General features: G+C 37.7%; 1 protein-coding gene across 4 annotated transcripts in view; it reads left to right on the top strand.

Annotated features, from left to right (window-relative positions):
• The window catches only part of Mphosph8 (M-phase phosphoprotein 8), a 51,840-nt gene that overhangs the window by 12,488 nt on the left and 19,566 nt on the right, over positions 1 to 19,786 (top strand). For all 4 annotated transcript variants that reach the window (XM_026394944.2, XM_077792998.1, XM_026394945.2 and 1 more), the window contains exons 2-4: positions 10,013 to 10,168; positions 16,829 to 17,683; positions 18,996 to 19,095. In XM_026394944.2, coding sequence (XP_026250729.2) covers positions 10,013 to 10,168; positions 16,829 to 17,683; positions 18,996 to 19,095 — 1,111 coding nt within the window. The remainder of the gene's footprint in view (positions 1 to 10,012; positions 10,169 to 16,828; positions 17,684 to 18,995; positions 19,096 to 19,786) is intronic.

Consider the following 19,786-nt stretch of genomic DNA (forward strand, 5'->3'; position numbering starts at 1 on the left):
ACTCCCATTTTTACCCCATATACAGATTGCAGAATCACAACAGTTACACTTCCATTGATTTACATATTGCCATACTCGTGTCTGTTGTATTCTGCTGCCTTTCCTATCCTCTACTGTCCCCCCTCCCCTCCTCTCCCCTCCCCTCTTCTCTCTCTACCCCCTCTACTGTAATTCATTTCTCCCCCTTGTATTATTTTTCCCTTTCCCCTCACTTCCTCTTATATGTAATTTTGTATAACTCTGAGGGTCTCCTTCCATTTCCATGCAATTTCCCTACTCTCTCCCTTTCCCTCCCACCTCTCATCCCTGTTTAATGTTAATCTTCTTCTCATGCTCTTCGTCCCTACTCTGTTCTTAGTTACTCTCCTTATATCAAAGAAGACATTTGGCATTTGTTTTTTAGGGATTGACTAGCTTCACTTAGCATAATCTGCTCTAATGCCATCCATTTCCCTCCAAATTCTATGATTTTGTCATTTTTTAATGCAGAGTAATACTCCATTGTGTATAAATGCCACATTTTTTTTTAATTTATTGTTGGTCGTTCAAATTTTTTTTTTTTTATTTATAATGCCACATTTTTTTTATCCATTCGTCTATTGAAGGGCATCTAGGTTGCTTCCACAGTCTTGCTATTGTGAATTGTGCTGCTATGAACATCGATGTAGCAGTGTCCCTGTAGCATGCTCTTTTTAGGTCTTTAGGGAATAGACCCAGAAGGGGAATAGCTGGGTCAAATGGTGGTTCCATTCCCAGTTTTCCAAGAAATCTCCATACTGTTTTCCAAATTGGCTGCACCAATTTGCAGTCCCACCAGCAATGTACAAGTGTACCCTTTTCCCCACATCCTCGCCAGCACTTGTTGTTGTTTGACTTCATAATGGCTGCCAATCTTACTGGAGTGAGATGGTATCTTAGGGTGGTTTTGATTTGCATTTCTCTGACTGCTAGAGATGGTGAGCATTTTTTCATGTACTTGTTGATTGATTGTATGTCCTCCTCTGAGAAGTGTCTGTTCGGGTCGTTGGCCCATTTGTTGATTGGGTTATTTGTTATCTTATTGTCTAATTTTTTGAGTTCTTTGTATACTCTGGATATTAGGGCTCTATCTGAAGTGTGAGGAGTAAAGATTTGTTCCCAGGATGTAGGCTCCCTATTTACCTCTCTTGTTTCTTTTGCTGAGAAAAAACTTTTTAGTTTGAGTAAGTCCCATTTGTTGATTCTAGTTATTAACTCTGTGCTATGGGTGTCCTATTGAGGAATTTGGAGCCCAACCTCACTGTATGTAGATTGTAGCCAACTTTTTCTTCTATCAGACGCCGTGTCTCTGATTTGATATCAAGCTCCTTGATCCATTTTGAGTTAACTTTTGTGCATGGCGAGAGAAAGGGATTCAGTTTCATTTTGTTGCATGTGGATTTCCAGTTTTCCCAGCACCATTTGTTGAAGTTGCTATCCTTCCTCCATTGCATGCTTTTAGCCCCTTTATCAAATATAAGATAGTTGTAGTTTTGTGGATTGGTTTCTGTGTCCTCTATTCTGTACCATTGGTCCACCTGCCTGTTTTGGTACCAGTACCATGCTGTTTTTGTTACTGTTGCTCTGTAGTATAGTTTGAAGTCTGGTATCGCTATACCACCTGATTCACACTTCCTGCTTAGCATTGTTTTTGCTATTCTGGGTCTTTTATTTTTCCATATGAATTTCATGATTGCTTTCTCTATTTCTACAAGAAATGCAGTTGGGATTTTGATTGGCATTGCATTAAACCTATAGAGAACTTTTGGTAATATTGCCATTTTGATGATGTTAGTTCTGCCTATCCATGAACAGGGTATATTTTTCCATCTTCTAAGATCTTCTTCTGTTTCTCTCTTTAGGGTTCTGTAGTTTTCATTGTATAAGTCTTTCACCTCTTTTGTTAGGTTGATTCCCAAGTATTTAAATTTTTTTGAGGATATTGTGAATGGAGTGGTTGTCCTCATTTCCATTTCAGAGGAGTTGTCGCTGATAAACAGGAATGCCTTTGATTTATGCATGTTGATTTTATATCCTGCCACTTTGCTGAATTCATTTATTAGCTCTAGTAGTGTCTTTGTAGACCCTTTTGGGTCTTCTAGGTATAGGATCATATCATCTGCAAATAGTGATAATTTAAGTTCTTCTTTTCCTATCTTAATGCCTTTAATTTCTTTTGTCTGTCTAATTGCTCTGGCGAGTGTTTCGAGAACTATGTTGAACAGAAGTGGTGAGAGAGGGCATCCCTGTCTTGTTCCAGATTTTAGAGGGAATGCCTTCAATTTTTCTCCATTGAGAATGATGCTAGCCTGAGGCTTAGCATAAATTGCTTTTACAATGTTGAGGTATGTTCGTGTTATCCCTAGTTTTTCTAGAGTTTTGAACATAAAGGGATGCTGTACTTTGTCGAATGCTTTTTCCACATCTATCGAGATGATCATATGGTTCTTATTTTTAAGTCTATTGATGTGGTGAATAACATTTATTGATTTCCGTATATTGAACCAGCCTTGCATACCAGGGATGAATCCTACTTGATCATGGTGCACATTTTTTTGATATGTTTTTGAATTCGATTCGCCAGAATTTTATTGAGGATTTTTGCATCTAGATTAATTAGAGATATTGGTCTGTAGTTTTCTTTCTTTAAGGTGTCTTTATCTGGTTTGGGAATCGGGGTGATGTTGGCCTCGTAGAATGAATTTGGAAGTTCTCCCTCTTTTTCTATTTCCTGAAATAGCTTGAAAAGTATTGGTATTAGTTCCTCTTTAAAGGTTTTGTAAAACTCTGCTGTGTACCCATCCGGTCCTCGGCTTTTCTTAGTTGGTAGTCTTTTGATGGTTTCTTCTATTTGCTCAATTGATATTGGTCTGTTTAGGTTGTCTATATCCTCCTGACTCAATCTGGGCAGATCATATGACTTAAGAAATTTATTTATGCCTTCACTATCTTCTATTTTATTGGAGTATAAGGATTCAAAATAATTTCTGATTATCTTCTGTATTTCTGAAGTGTCTGTTGTGATATTGCCTTTTTCATCCCATATGCTAGTAATTTGAGTTCTCTCTCTTCTTCTCTTCGTTAGCATGGCTAAGGGTCTGTTGATTTTATTTATTTTTTTCAAAGAACCAACTTTTAGTTTTGTCAATTTTTTCAATTGTTTCTTTTGTTTAGATTTCATTAATTTCAGCTCTGATTTTAATTATTTCTTGCCTTCTACTTCTTTTGCTGTTGTTTTGCTCTTCTTTTTCTAGGATTTTGAGATGAAGTATGAGATCATTTATTTGTTGGTTTTTTCTTTTTTTAAGGAATGAACTCCAAGCAATGAATTTTCTTCTTAGAACTGCTTTCAGTGTGTCCCATAGATTCTGATATGTTGTGTCTGTGTTTTCATTTATCTCTAAGAATTTTTAAATTTCCTCCTTGATGTCTTCTATAACCCATTGATCATTCAGTAACCTATTGTTCATTCTCCAAGTGATGCATGATTTTTCCTTCCTTCTCTTATCGTTGATTTTCAGTTTCATTCCATTATGATCAGATAAGATGCATGGTATTATCTCTACTCCTTTATATTGTCTAAGAGTTGCCCTGTGTCATAATATATGATCTATTTTTGAGAAGGATCCATGTGCTGCTGAGAAAAAAGTGTAACTGTTTGATGTTGGGTGGTATATTCTATATATGTCAATTAAGTCTAGGTTATTAATTGTGTTATTGAGTTCTATAGTTTCCTTATTCAACTTTTGTTTGGAAGATCTGTCCAGTGGTGAGAGAGGTGTGTTGAAGTCTCCCATGATTATTGTATGGTGATCTATTAGACTCTTGAACTTGAGAAGAGTTTGCTTGATAAACATAGCTGTACCATTGTTTGGGGCATATATATTTATGATTGTTATGTCTTGTTGGTGTATAGTTCCCTTGAGCAGTATGTAGTGTCCCTCTTTATCCCTTTTGATTAACTTTGGCATGAAATCTATTTTATTTGATATGAGCATGGACACTCCTGCTTGTTTCCGAAGTCCATATGAGTGATATGATTTTTCCCAACCTTTCACCTTTAGTCTATGTATGTCTTTTCCTATCAAATACATCTCCTGTAGGCAGCATATTGTTGGGTCTTGTTTTGTGGTCCATTCTACTAGCCTGTGTCTCTTAATTGGTGAGTTTAAGCCATTAACATTTAGGGTTATTATTGAGATATGGGTTGTTCTTCCAGCCATATTTGTTTATTTATGTTACTAAACATGGTTTGTTTTCCTCTTTGATTATTTTCCCCCCCTTTACTGTCCTACCTCCCACTGTTGGTTTTCATTGTTATTTTCCATTTCCTCTTCTTGTAATGTTTTGCTGAGGATGTTTTAAAGAGATGGTTTTCTAGCTGCAAATTCTTTTAACTTTTGTTTATCGTGGAAGGTTTTAATTTCATCTTCCATCCTGAAGCTTAATTTCGCTGGATACACAATTCTTGGTTGGAACTCATTTTCTTTCAGTGTTAGAAATATGTTATTCCAGGATCTTCTAGCTTTCAGAGTCTGTGTTGAAAGATCAGCTGTTATCCTGATTGGTTTACCCCTAAATGTAATCTGCTTCCTTTCTCTTGTAGCTTTTAAAATTCTCTCCTTATTCTGTATGTTGGGCATCTTCATTATAATGTGTCTAGGTGTGGATCTCTTATGATTTTGCACATTCGGCGTCCTGTAGGCTTCTAGGATTAGGGATTCTGTCTCATTCTTCAAGTCTGGGAAGTTTTCTCGTATTATTTCATTGAATAGATTGCTCATTCCTTTGGTTTGGACCTCTATACCTTCCTGTATCCCAATGACTCTTAAGTTTGGTCTCTTTATGTTATCCCATATTTCTTGGATGTTCTGCTCATGGTTTCTTAACAGTCGTGCTGAGCAGTCTATGTTCTTTTCAAGTTGAAATACTTTGTCTTCATTGTCTGATGTTCTATCTTCTAAGTGTTCTACTCTGCTGGTAGTATTCTCAATTGAGTTTTTAAGTTGGTTTATTGCTTCCTGCATTTCTAGGATTTCTGTTTGTTTTTTATTACCTTTATCTCCCTGTATAGTTGATCTTTTGCTTCTTGGGTTTGTTTATGTAATTCATTGTCAAAGTGATCTTTCATTGTCTGATTTTGCTGTCTAATGTCTTCCTTGAGACTCCAGATCATCTGAAGCATGTATATCCTGAATTCTTTTTCTGACATTCCATCTGTTGCAGCTATTACCTCTTCTAAAGTTGAGTTGACCTGCATTGCTTGTAGTCCTTTCTTTCCTTGTCTTTTCATACTGCTTGCGTTTCTTTCTGCTTGGTGAAACTGTTGTGTTTTTTAAATGTTCCCCCTATATATTTATATTGCTCTTGTATAGTTGAAAAGTCTCCCTTGCAGGGGCGGGCGGCAGCTGTGTTCCTCCTCCAGTTGGGGTGATCTGTCTATCACGCTGACGGGCCGCTGGGTCTGTTCTGCCGGTCGGTCACAGGTCTGCCTACCTTGCAGGCGCGGGCGGCGGCTCTGCTCTGCCCCCCCTCCAATTGGTGTGACATGTCTGCCATGCCTACGGACCCCTGGGCCTGTTCTGCCAGTCGGTCGCAGGTCTGCCTACCTTGCAGGCGCGGGCGGAGGCTCTGCTCTGCCCTTACTCCAATTGGGGTGATGTGTCTACCACGCCGGCGGGCCGCTGGGCCTATTCAGGGCATGGGCCACGGCTCTGCTCTGCCCCTACTCCAATTGGGGTGACGTGACTACCACGCCGGCGGGCCGCTGGGCCTGTTCAGGGCACGGGCAGCGGCTCTGCTCTGCCCCTACTCCAATTGGGGTGACGTGACTACCTCGCCAGCGGGTCGCTGGGCCTGTTCCGGGCGCGGGCGGCGGCTCTACTCTGCCCCTACTCCAATTGGGGTGACATGACTACCACGCTGGCTGGCCGCTGCGCCTGTTCCGGGCGCGGGCGAAGCTCTGCTCTGCCCCTACTCCAATTGGGGTGACGTGTATACCACGTCGGCAGGCCGCTGGGCCTGTTCCAGCAGTCGGTCGCAGGTCTGCCTACCTTGCAGGCTCAGGCGGCAGCTCTGCTCTGCCCCCTACTCCAATTGGGGTGACGTGACTACCATGCCAGCGGGTTGTTGGGTCTGTTCCGGATGCGGGCGGCAGCTCTGCTCGGCCCCTACTCCAATTGGGGTGACATGGCTGCCACACCGGCGGGTTGCTGGGCCTGTTCTGGGCGCGGGGGCGGCTCTGCTCGTCCCCTACTCCAGTTGGGGTGATGTGATACCACACCGGCGGGTTACTGGGCCTGTTCCGGGCGTGGGTTGTGGCTCTGCTCTGCCCCTACTCCAATTGGGGTGATGTGACTACCACGCCGGCGGGTCGCTGGGCCTTTTCTGGGCGCAGGCGGCGGCTCTGCTCTGCCCCTCTGGCTTGATGACAAAGTGAGAGAGACTCGGGTGTATGTGACTCACTTTCTTTACCAGGAAACCAACTGTTTCTGTCGCCGCTGGTATCGATGAAGTTATCTCCGCCGCTTTCTGATGACCTCAGATCTCTGCCATGTTGGTATCCCATGCAAATGGCAGCATTTCGTTCCCTTTGCCGGGTGACCAAAGCAACGGGTGAGTCCTGACCAGCCCTCACAAGCCTCGTCTCAATCCTGTTGCCACTGCCTATGAAGGCTCGGTTGGTATTTACCTCCACAGTATTCAGCAGGATCCGGACTGAGAAGCAGTTTCCGCGGGTTCTTTAGCCCTGGGCCAGAGCAGTTCCAGGAGCCGGAATTCAGCCGCTCCGGGCTCGGTGTGTGTTCTGATAGGAGCAGGCTCCAAGAAGCAGTTTCCGCATGTTCTTTAGCACAGAGCCTGAGTAATTTGTCGGCGAGATGCAGGCGAATGGCAGCCTGAAATTACCTATTCTATAGCTGAATGAGCTGCGATCAGTCGAAAACAGGGATGGTGACTTCAGCTCTCCAAGATGGTGGCCGCTGGCTTCCTCTGTGGTCTGACCGGTGTGGAGAACCGAATTGGACCGCTTCCTTCCCCCGTCTCAAACCCAGAATTCAGCACTGAGTACAGTGATTGCACAGCTGGCAGGAGCCCACAGAATCCGCAGTGCTGTATCTTTGCGTTGCTATCTCGTCGTTTCCCAGCACACGTTGCAGACTCTAGCCACGGGGCGATTTGCTGAATAAGCAGCGTGACCCTCCGCGTGGACAAATCGCTCGCGTTTGAGCCCCCGTAGCTGATCCTCGTACGATGAAAATCCTTCCTCTAGGTTTTGGAGCACCCCAATTTTGCTGGAAATTCCTAACAAGATAGCTTTTAGCCATTCTAACTCGTCATTCTCCCGCACAGTGACGTGGTACATGGGGGTGATGCACTCCCTTCGCCGCCATCTTCCTTCTTCCTGTATTGCATTTTTTAGGGTTTTTTTTTTTTTTTTTTGGAGCGGGGGCAGGGGCCTCGGAGATTAAACTCAGGGGCACTCAACCACTGATCAAAATCCCCAGCCCTGTTTTGCATTTTATTTAGAGACAAGGTCTCACTGAGTTGCATAGTGCCTTACAGAGGCTGAGGTTGGCTTTGAACTTTTAGATCCTCCTGTCTCAGGCCTCCAGTGCTGCTGGGATTACAGCGCCCGACTATGTATTGCATTTTTTTTATCCATTTATTCACTTATGGACACTTGAGTTGCTTCCATCTTATTTTGGCTTTGTGAATAATGCTGTAGTGAACACTGGTGTAAAATATCTGTTTGAGTCCCTGTCAGTTTTTTTGGGTATATACCTTTGTGTGAGGTTGCTGAGTCATAGGGTGACTCTTTAACTTTGTGAGGAACTGTTTTCTGCAGTAACTGTACTATTTTACATTTTCAACACCCATGTTTGGAGCTCCCGTTTTCTCTGTATCTTTTCCAACACTGGTTATTTTGTTATTTTCTGTTGTTGTTTCAGTAATTTTCTGGGTGTGGAATGGTATCTCATTTTGTGTTATGATTTGCATTTCCCTAAGGACTCATGAGGTTGAACATCTTTACTTGTTGCTGGTTTGTATATCTTTGGAGAAGTAACTATTAGTCCTTTGCTGTCCCCCGCCCCCTGTCCAGTATTAGGGATTGAACCCAAGGGTGTTTTACAACTGAGCTACACCCTCAGCCCTTTTATTTTTTTATTTTGATACAGGGTCTCAGGTGCTGAGGCTGGCCTGTAACTTGTGATCTCTTTCCTTAGCCTTCCCAGTAGCTTAGATTATAGACATGTGCCACCATGCCCAGCCTTCCTTTGTCTATTTTTTTGAATTACGTTTTTTATCTTGCTTGTAAATTAAAGAGTTGTATATATATCTTATCTCATCCTGTGGATCTTTTCATTCTATTGGTCTTTTTGTCTATTGGGCACTGGGGACTGAATCTAGGGTTTCACTCATGCGAGGCAATTGTTTACCATTGAACTACATTCCAGCCTGTTAATGTCCTTTGATAGGAGAAAAATTTAATTTTGAGGAAGTACAAAGCATCTGCTTTATTTTATTTATTTTTCTTTTGTTTTGGATGCTCAGGAATTCCTGCAGTTCCATATAAATTTGAGAATTGGCTTTTCCATTTCTACAAACAAGGCAGTAGGAATTTTGATAATGGTTGCATTGAATCTGTAGATTGCTTTAGGTGGTAATAATCTTAAAATAGTAAGTCTTTCTACCTAATAATACAGGATGCTTTTCTACTTATTTTAGGCCATCTTTAGTTTTTTAGCAGTACTTTGTAATTTTTAGTGCAGAAGTCTTCAACCTCCTTGCTTAAATTTACTCCTAAGTATTCCTTTAGATGCTATTGTAAAATGGAATTGCTTTCTTAATTTCCTTTTTGAATTGGTTCATTGTGGGTAAATGATTTGTGTTCTTTTGTACTCTACATGTTTGTTGAATTTGTTTCTTCTTTTAGGTAACTTGAATTTTTTTTTTCCAAGTAACTTTCTTGTGGAACTTTTTGGGATGTTTTATATGTAGTATCATCATCTGTGAATACAGAGAGTTTTACTTTTTCCTTTCCAATTTGGATTTTTTTTTCCTGTCTTTCTTTCTTTTTGGGTGGGGGACTGTTAAATCCAGGGTCTCACACGTGCTAGGAAAGTACTTTACCACTTCACCTGTATCCCCAACTTGTTTTTTTTTTTTAACTTAATTGATCTGTTGGGATTTATTTCATCAACATATCAGGAATATACAAGGATGTTACAACTTTTTATATAAAAACAAATTTTGAAACAATCACAATAATACTTGGGGTTTTTTTTCCGTAGAAAGAATATTCTTTAATTTTGTTCTTTGCTTTTGTTTCATCTTTTTTTAGTACTTGGTTTATAAAAGGACAGTTTTGTTGTATTTATGTGATGAAACAGTCTTCAGTCACTAAAAATCATGTCTTTCAAAAATATTTTAAGGGGCCGGGGATGTGGCTCAAGCGGTAGCGCGCTCGCCTGGCATGCGTGCGGCCCAGGTTCAATCCTCAGCACCACAGACAAAGATGTTGTGTCCGCTGAAAACTAAAAAATTAAAAAAAAAATTAAAAAAATATTTTAAAAACAGATTGATATGTGAGTGAAAGCAAGATTAATCTTTTTTTGGTGGGGGCTGTACTGGGGATTGAACCTCAGGGGCACTCAAACACTGAGCCACATCCCCAGCCCCAGATAAAATTTTTATCCTTGGGTGACTTTTACTTGGTTCTTCCTAGTTTTCTTTGCTTTTCCAATATTATACATTGACTTTTTTACATAATCAGAAAATTAGTTTTTGGTTTGTAAAAAGTAGATCAATAGTATTATTTTTTCTTAACCCATTTGGCTCAGGAGATGAATATATATAGTTTATAATATGGTGTTAACTTCTATTTGAAAGTAGTTTTCAAGTTCATTCATGTATTCTGAGCAGTTGTATTGTTTTTAGAAATGTAATCAGCTAATGGTATGCTTTATTTGCCTGCTTTTAATTTATACCACAGGGTAAAATCCTTTATAAAGTTCGATGGAAAGGATATACATCAGATGATGATACATGGGAGCCTGAGATTCATTTGGAGGACTGTAAAGAAGTTCTTCTTGAATTTAGGAAGAAAGTTGCAGAAAACAAAACTAAAACAGTCAAGAAGGATATTCAGGTATCAACGTTTCTCTTTTGGCTTTTTGTATTTAAGTTTATGATGAATTTTACTGACATTAACTGTATAAAAATATCTTACTATTAATTAAATATGCAGTAGTTTATTGTAAATTTCATATAGTTAATTTATTATCACAGACTGCTTTCAGTAATTTTTGCAGTACTTTTCTGTCTGTAACCAATCTGTAAATTGCATTTCACAAACTAGTTTAGTCAGTTTAGTTAGTTAGTCCACTAACACTATAATGAAGTACCAGAGATAAATAACTTATAATAAACAGAAAAGATTTTTGTTTACTGTTCTGAAGGTTCCAGTTCAATATCACACAGACCATTCCTGTGGGGGTGTTGGATGGCAAAGGTGGGAAATGTGGAGATGCCATCTGTTTGCCTTCATAAGCCAGGAATCAGGAAGAAACCAGGGGCTGCAATCCTTTTTGAGGGCATACCCTCAGTGACATAAGGACTTCCTACTGGGCCCCCACCTTCTTCCAGTGGCACCACCCTGAGGACCGGGCATCAACACATAGTTTTGGGAGAGATAGCAGACTTGAATGTTGGTTAATATTTTCTTTTAAGAGTGGGATAGACCTGTAACTCAGTGATAAGAGTGTTTGCATCAAGGCCCTGGGTTCAGTCTCCAAGCACCTCAAAAGATAAAAGAAAAGAAAAGAAAGAGTAACCTAAAAGAGAAGAAAACAAAGCCATATCATAATTTAACTATTTCATTGGCTGTACATAGCTCTTCCTGATGGTAGTCAAGAGTAATCAGACGAACTCAGATGAGTCAAACTTCTGTACTTAGAAGTTTGGAAAAAGATCGGAAGGTGGACTGAAGTGGGATAATGTTAAACTCATGCACAAATTTTGTTATTTTTGCTGTATTAATTTTTCTTGTTATTTTATCCTTTATTCTGTCATTCCATGAATAATTGAGTTAGTATAATCTTATGAGTTTTTCCATTAACCTTTTACAAATTTCATTTATAATTTCTCTTTACAAATTGAATCAATTTGTACTCAACTTCTCATTTTTGCCATTGATTTTCTTTTTCTTCTTAGAAGTAATTGTCCTGGGCTGGGGTTGTGGCTTAGTGGTAGAGCACTTGCCTGGCATGTGTGAGGCACTATGTTCGGTTCTCAGCACCACATATAAATAAATAAAGTCCACTGACAACTAAAAAAATATTTTAAAAAAAAGAAGAAGTAATTGTACATCCCTTCCTCCTTCTATCTTATATGCTAGGCAGCAGTCTACCACTAAGCTACATCCTTAGCCTTTTAAAAATTTTTATTTTGATACAGGGTCTTGCTGAGTTTCCTACAACAGCCTCAAACTAGCAGTCTTCCTGTCTCAGCCTCCCAGTCATTAGGATTATAGAATCCTGTGTGCCACCATGCCCTTCCTGCCAAATGTAGTCATTTCTTAGAATATTGGCAAGGACTCTTGAACATATTAGTTAGTAACTAACTTATTGTTAGTAAATACTTGATATTATTAGTAAAAACTTATTAGTAAATACAGTGAAGGCACACTGTATTTCTCACATAGGCAGCTGATTCTGGCTTATAATTTATTTTATTTTAGTGTTAGGTATCAAACTCACTGCCTTTACACACAGTAGACAAGTGATCTACCATTGAGCATCTCTAGCCCACTTATAATTTATTGTAAGGACTGAACATTGATTCCCTTTCTCCCTACAGTTGGAGATTTTTAAGAATACCTAGTGCAGGGCTGGGGTTGTGGCTCAGAGGTAGAGCACTCAACTAGCATGCGTGAGGCACTGGGTTCGATCCTCAGCACCACATAAAAATAAAATAAAAATATTTAAAAAAAAAAAAAAGAATACCTAGTGTTTTTTTGAATGGCCAAAGCTATATTAGGACCTAGTTCTGATTATGTGCAATGCTTGGTAATAGTAATAATAGCACTAACGGAAGCAACTGGTATTTTTTTTAAGTGAATGCATGTCCAAACATTTTTTACTTTTTTTAGTTGTAGATGGACACAATACCTTCATTTATTTATTTACTTACTTATATCATACTGAGGATTGAACCCAATGCTTCACGTGCTAGACAAGTGCTCTATCACTGAGCTACAACCCCAGCTCCATAGTATAGTTTTTAAATTACCAACAAAAATGCTCAGTTTTATAATTTTTATAACAGAAACTCTTTAAAAATGAGTTCAGATTAGATTGTTATTTCCCCCCAATTTTTTCCTTATGTTGTATTTCATTTTTCTAGAATACATACTACTCCTACCTTCCCTGTTTCTTTCTGTTAAAGCATGTACATGTACCCACATGTCTGCTTTATTAAGCAGTTGGTTTATATATAAAACTCAAAATTTAGGCCTTTTGTTCAAAATCTTTCTATAATATATTTCTTCCCTGTCTTTGTAAGAAATCTTTTAAAACTCTCAAGAAACGCTCAGTGGTAGAGCAGAGTCTAGCATGTGTGAGACACTAGGTTTGATCTGAGCGCCATATAAAGCTAAATAAATAAAGGTTTGTGTCCAACTACCACTAAAAATTTTTTTCAATGTAAAAAAAATAATAATAATTCCCAAGTAGTCTTGTCATATGGAATATTAACTTTATGCTCCCTTTACATATGGTGGTGTTTAAATTTTCATTTATTAATTACTTTTTGAACCTCTGGTTAAAGCCAACTTGTGGTTCCTTTCTTTCTTTTTTTTAGTACTGAGGAGGATTTGGGGTGCTTTACCACTGAACTATATCCCACCACCCTTTTTTAAATTTTTTTTATTTTGTGACAGGATCTCATTAAGTTGCCCAGGTTGGCCTCAAACTTGGAATTCTCCTGTCTCTGCCCTGAGTTCCTGGGATTGTAGGTGGGAGCCACCACACCCAACCTCCTCTTATTTTTAAATTATTGATAGACAAGTGTGTTTGAAGCTCATTCTTGAGCTTAAAAAGGATAAGAATATCCTAATTTTAGGAAAATACTTCTTTATTTGAAAGTTTCTTTTCCAAAGCTATCTTTATTTTATAAATAATTGAAACTTCCAGGCATTAATAACATTCTGAATTTTTAATTTATCTGACTGAAATATCTGTTTTCTTTATCAGCCTGTGAACTCTTTCATTTCCAAAGTATTCAATTATTTACTGTATGACACTTGGGCCTAATCATTGAGGTCTTATAAGTGAATGGGCATGTGGCAAGAAATACATCTGGTCACTGGGCTTTTTCCTCTTTAGCAGAATCATTTGGCCATTTACAAACTTTGTTATTCTTTCATTGTAAATGTAGAAATTGAGTCAGTAAAAGAAAAATTGCATCATTCAACATCTCTTCATCTGTATTCATGCGTGCCACAAATATGTACTACCTATTGCTCTCCAACATCTGATCCAGATTTCTTCCTCTTACAAATGACTTCTTGACTGATGCTTCAGAGTTTTTTGTTTATTTGTTTGAATGTTTTAGAGGCATGTCTTTCTGGCATGTTTTTTTTTCTTCTTTTATATAGTACTGGGAATTGAACCTGGGGCCTCATACTTGCTAAGAAAGTGTTCTACCACTGAGCTATATATATCCCAAGCCTTCTGGCATGTTTTTGTTGTTTTTAGGATTTTGTTGTTTTTGAACTCCAGTTCTATAACTTTCTTTTATTTTAATATTTTTTTAGTTTTAGTTGGTACAATATCTTTATTTATTTATTTTTATGTGGTGCTGAGGATCAAACGCAGTACCTCTCATGTGCAAGGCAAGTGCTCTACCACTGAGCTAAGCCCCAGCCCCATAACTTTCTTTTCTTTTTTCTTTCTTTTTTTTTTTTTTTTTTTTTAAGAGATGGTCTCATGTTAAGCAGGCTGGCTCAAATTCTTGGACTCAAATGAACCTTTTGACTCAGCCTCCCAAGTAGCTGGAATTACAAGGATCACACCACCACCATGCCTGACTTGTGACTGTGTTCCTTAGTCTTCTTTTTTCTTAACAATTTAACAAAATAGTCTATCCAAATCATTTAGTACTATTTATTTTTATATGAAATGACTTTTCCTCAAGTTTTAGAAGGCAGAAGAAAATAGGTTCTTTTTAGTTCCATGGCTCCTGAGCAGCTGCCTTTATTATGTATTGAAGGGTTCAAAAATATGACATTATTTTATAAGGGTTTTTTAAGATTCTGTTTCACCCTACCCCACCACCACTGACTTCTGAATTTTTCTTTTTTCTTTTTTTTTTTTTTTTTTTTTTTTTTTTGGTACCATGGATTGAACCCAGGGGCACTTAACCACTGAGCTGCATCCCAATTCCTTTTTATGTTTTGAGACAGTCCTCACTAAGTTACTGAGGCTGGCTTTGAACTTGAAATTCTTCTGCCTTAGCCTCTCATGTTGCTTGGATTACAGGCATGCACCACCATGCCCAGCTGATTTCTGGATCTTTTCTTTGTTTCTGTGCAGCTTTATCTGGAATCCAGTCATAGCAGTTTCTCCTCATTATGGCTTTGTGCAAGTGATGGGAGTGAGCTTGCTCTGTTTACTTTTTTTTTCTTAAAAAAAAAAAAAAAAAACATAGCTGGGGATTGAGCCCAGGGCTTCATGTGTGCAAGGCAAGTGTGTTACCGCTGAGCTACACCCCCAATCCCACCTCCCTTTTCTGTGACTCTGGTTATTTTTGGGAGTTCATAGTGCATAATTCACTTATGCATAATTCACCTGGGTGAAGTGTTCTTCTCAAAGAACCTGTTATTTCTCACACCACAATCTCCTAGTGTTTGCTGTTTTCCCTTACTCCTATATAGGTATGTATAACTGTGTAGATCTTAAAGCTCTTAATAGTTTGTCCCTACCTATTTATATTCTGGAGATAATTTGCCACTTAATTTGTGTGTGTGTGTGTGTGTGTGTGTGTGTGTGTGTGTCTATCCAACACAGTATATGCTATACCACTGAACTACAGTTCTGACCCCAACCACCTAATTTTGTTATAAATGGTGTCTGTGGGATTTTGTTTTGCAATTGTAGTTGCCTTGTTTTTTTTTTAAAATTGTTGATGGACCTTTATTTTATTCATTTATTTATACGCAGTGCTGAGAATCAAACCCAGTGCCTCACAAATGCTAGGCAAGTGCTCTATCACTAGACCACAACCCCAGCCCAGTTGCTTTGTTTTTTATGGAGTGATTCAGGGAGATTTAAAAATGTTAAGCAGTTCCCTCTATCTTTTTAACCTTGGTGGCATCCATTTCTTAGGCACTGTACGTAAAACATTTTAAGTTTACCTGTCTTTTTTTCCCCTACTTTCCATTCTCCAGTTATTTAAGATAAGACAGTTTTGGGAAATGGGAACTTAAAATAGTTTTCACAACATTTTGTGTCTATACAAATACTTATTCTTAATTACTTTTTAAATTTTTGGAATTGGAAAATATAATTTAATAGGAAATATTTAACATTTAACAATTAATCAGGGAAGTAAGATTTCTGTACAGCTTGCTTAGTCCATATAAAACTGTGAAATGTAACAGCAAATTTAAGAACATTCTGTATTTCGAAGTATTTAAAAATTTTTGTCTTTGGATTATAACTGCTTAAAACAAAATGTGAAAATTACTTTCTTATATGTTGGGGAAGTTTGAAGTTAAAGTCATATACATGGGGCCTCCAGGGATTTGACATTTTCTATTTCTCTGTTCATCTATCCCATCCCTCTCAGGGTCTTACATGTGCCAAGCAAACACTCTCGCTGTGAACTATATCTCCAGCTCTTTTTAAACTTCTGTTTTGAACTTAAATCTCACTAAATTGTCCATCCTGGCTTCAAACTTAAGATCCTCCTGCCTCAGCCTCCTAATAGATGGGATTATGGGCATATACCTCCACATCTAGCTTGTATTTTACCATTTTTTTTTTTTAGTTGATGCTTATTATTACTATCAGTACCTATTTGCTAAATGAGATATAAGTAGTATCTTTTTTTTAAATTGGTGCATTATGGTTGTACATAATGGTGGGATTTGTTATATATTCATACATGCACACAATATAATATTATTTGGGCAATATTATTTCCCAGTATTTCCCCAATAGGTAATATTTTATACAGCTTCAGTGTAGGTAATGTTAAGAAGTTGAATATGCTTTAAAAAATTTCTCCCAGGGCTGGGGATGTGGCTCAAGCGGTAGCGCGCTCGCCTGGCATGCGTGCAGCCCGGGTTCGATCCTCAGCACCACATACCAACAAGAATGTTGTGTCCGCCGAAAACTAGAAAATAAATATTGAAAATTCATATTCTCTCTCTCTCTCTCTCTCTCTCTCTCTCTCTCTCTCTCTCTCTCTCCCCTCTCTCTTTAAAAAAAAAAAATTTCTCCTAGATTTTATTAGTACCATTTTTTTTTTTTTAAGGTACTGGGGATTGAACTCAGGGGCACTCGACCACTGAGCCACAGCCCTATCCCTATTTTGTATTTTATTTAGAGACAGGGTGCTTAGCACCTTGTTGCTGAGGCTGGCTCTGAACTCCTGATCCTCCTGTCTTAGCCTCCCAAGCGGCTAGGATTACAGGTGTGCGCCACTGCTCCTGGCAGTACCACTTTTTTAAATTTTTAAAATTATTGTTAGTTTTTCAAAATCTTTAAAATTATGTTAGTGTTCTATCCTTTTTTGTATTTTATAGAGACTATCTTTAAATAACGACATATTTGAAGCAAACTCTGATAGTGATCAGCAAAGTGAGACAAAAGAAGATACTTCCCCAAGGAAGAAAAAGAAAAAAATAAGGCACAAAGAAGAGAAAAGCCCAGATGATTTAAAAAAGAAAAAAACAAAGACTGGGAAACTAAAAGATAAAACCAGGCCAGAGCTAGAGAGCTCCTCTGAAAATTTTGTATTTGATTTAAGGACAAAGAAAAGAATTTTGGAAGCCAAAGAAGAATTAAAGGACTCTAAGAAGCCCAAAAAGGATGAAATCAGAGAAGCTAAGGAATTAAAGAAAGTTAAAAAGGCTGAAATAAGAGATTTAAAGATTAAAATGAGAGAAGATCCCAAAGAAAACAGAAAAACAAAAAAAGAGAAATGTATTGAATCTCAGCTAGAGTCTGAATCAAGTGTGCTTAATGATTCTCCTTTTCAGGAGGATGACAGTGAAGAGTTTCTTCATGACAACAGAGAAGAGAAACAAAAAATTAAAAGTATAAAAGATAAAACATGTCAGGAGGCACTTCAAGAGGGTAGTTTGGAGAAAGAATTGGATGAAACTGTAAGTGCTGATGAGGATGCTGATGTCAAAGCCAAGAGGAAAAAAAAGAAGCTGAGGAAGACTGAAGAACCAAAAGAGAGCAAAAGGCTAGAAAACAAGAATATCATCTTCTCAGACAAAAAAACTATACCTAAAAAACAAAGGAATCAAGACAAGGGTAGAAGTAACACAGAATTAGATAAACTGAGCCCACCTTCATCTGCTCAAACACAGAAGGATTCCAGGACTGGTGGGGGAGAGAGAGTCCTCAGGTCCCCTGACTCAACTGAGGAGGTAAGGGTAGTAGGGATAATCTTAGAGTACATAAATACCCAAAGCAGACCAAGGCATGTCAAGTGATCAGGAGGTTTCACAAATAATGAAGAGAAAATGGTAGAACTATGAAGTATTTCTGTCATTAGGGAATTGTTGTCTACTCAGACTGTAGCTTCATGAACTTAATTTATTAGCTTTTTCCATCCTACTTGGTATTTTGCTCTATTGTCTTAAGAATATAAAACTTAAATACAGGGTACATTAACATTATAAGTTTTAATTCTTAAAAAATTATTTATTATGCATTTGTCCCATTGTTATAATAAAAATTTTTGTAGGATCTTTCATACAAATGAAAATATTTTCCAAGTTATTAAAGTATTCATATGTAGTATTTATCAAGGACTACTTTCTTTATGTACATTATTCCCAGTTTTAGGAATTTATCTTAAGGCAATCATTTTAAAGTGGGGAAATGCTATCTACCCAACGATATTTATGGCTGTATTATCCTCAGCATTGAAAAAACAATAAAATACTGTCTAGATATGGGGAAAATGTTTAAGAAACTGTATCAATTTGAGAACTGTGGTATCCATTGAAATATTGAGGTCAATGTAATAAAAACGGAAAACTTTAGAAAATATGGAAAAGAAACCATACATACATGTGAAAAATGAATTATATATAAGGATGAAGGGAGAGTATGGAGAAATAAAAATAGTCATGTTTGATGAGACTAGGTGAAATATTCTTGGAATTTTTTATAACATTTTATTTTTTTATTTTTTAAATATTTTTAGTTGTCAATAGACATGTATGCAGTGCTGAGGATCGAACCCAGTGCCTCACACATGCTAGGCAAGTGCTCTACCACTGAGCTATAACCCAGTCCAACATTTTATTTTATTTTATTTTATTTTTTAACATTTTTTTAGTTGTAGATTGACACAATACCTTCATTTTATTTATTTATTTTTACTGGTGCTGAGGATGGAACCCAGTGCCTCATATGTGCAAGGCAAGTGCTCTGCCATTGAGCCACCGTCCAGCCCCCAGCATTGTATTTTTTAACAATAAAATTCCCAAAGAAGAGTTGGGAAGCTGGCATTAGGTTTTTTGAATTTGATATTGTGTAAGTTATCAAATAGTTGAAGGATAATCTTGATTGAGGAAGCAGTGTGAAAAAGATTAAATGATCAGTGATCATGTACCTTATTAACATATAGGTAGATAATAGCACCATGTACCTATCTACATTTTTCAGTCTTCAAATCTACACTATCAGCTCTTTATCCATTCTTGTTTTGAGTTTTAAATATTTTTTCAGGAGAAAGAGACCAAAAAAATTGAACCTAAAGAAAAATACCAGAAAAGACATGATTTAGACAAGGAAGAAAAAGGTCGAAAAGAGCCAAAGGGATTGAAGAGTAAGTGTAAATAAAAACATTTTGCCAATTTTGTTGCCATCTTTTTATACAAAGAATTTAATTTCCTGTAAAGATAATCTCTTTTTTTAGCCTGCAGTGTTATAAATCAGAAAATTTTGTTCATTGGGGAATAGTGAATATTCACTTAGAGCCCTCTACTACTTTTATTTAACCAGTTACCTAAGTTTATTACACAGGTGAAATGTGCTTATCTGAAATGTTTTGAGACCAAAAGTATTTCAGATTTAGAATTTTTCCCCCTGATTTTGGGATATTTGCCTATATGTATAATGAACTATCTTGTGGATGGGACCCAAGTCTAAATACAATTTATTTATATTTCATATAATCATTTATGTGTGTGTGTGTGTGTGTGTGTGTGTGTATACACATATAACTTGAGGGCAATTTTATACAGTATTTTTAGTGTATCTGTGTGTTTTTTTGTTTGAATTTTTTTTAGTTGTTGACAGACCTTTATTTTATTTGCTTACTTATATGTGGTGCTGGGAACCAAACCCAGTGCCTCATACATACAAGGGAAGTGCTCTAATGCTGAGCTACGACTCCAGCCCCTGTACTTGTATTTTGACTATGACATGAGGTCACCTGTAGAATTTTTCTCTTTTGGCATTGGTGGTGCTTAGAAAGTTTCAGAATTTGGAACACTTCAGATTTCGGATTTTTGGTG

Source organism: Urocitellus parryii, chromosome 2 (assembly GCF_045843805.1).
Source record: "Urocitellus parryii isolate mUroPar1 chromosome 2, mUroPar1.hap1, whole genome shotgun sequence".
NCBI lineage: Eukaryota > Metazoa > Chordata > Mammalia > Rodentia > Sciuridae > Urocitellus > Urocitellus parryii.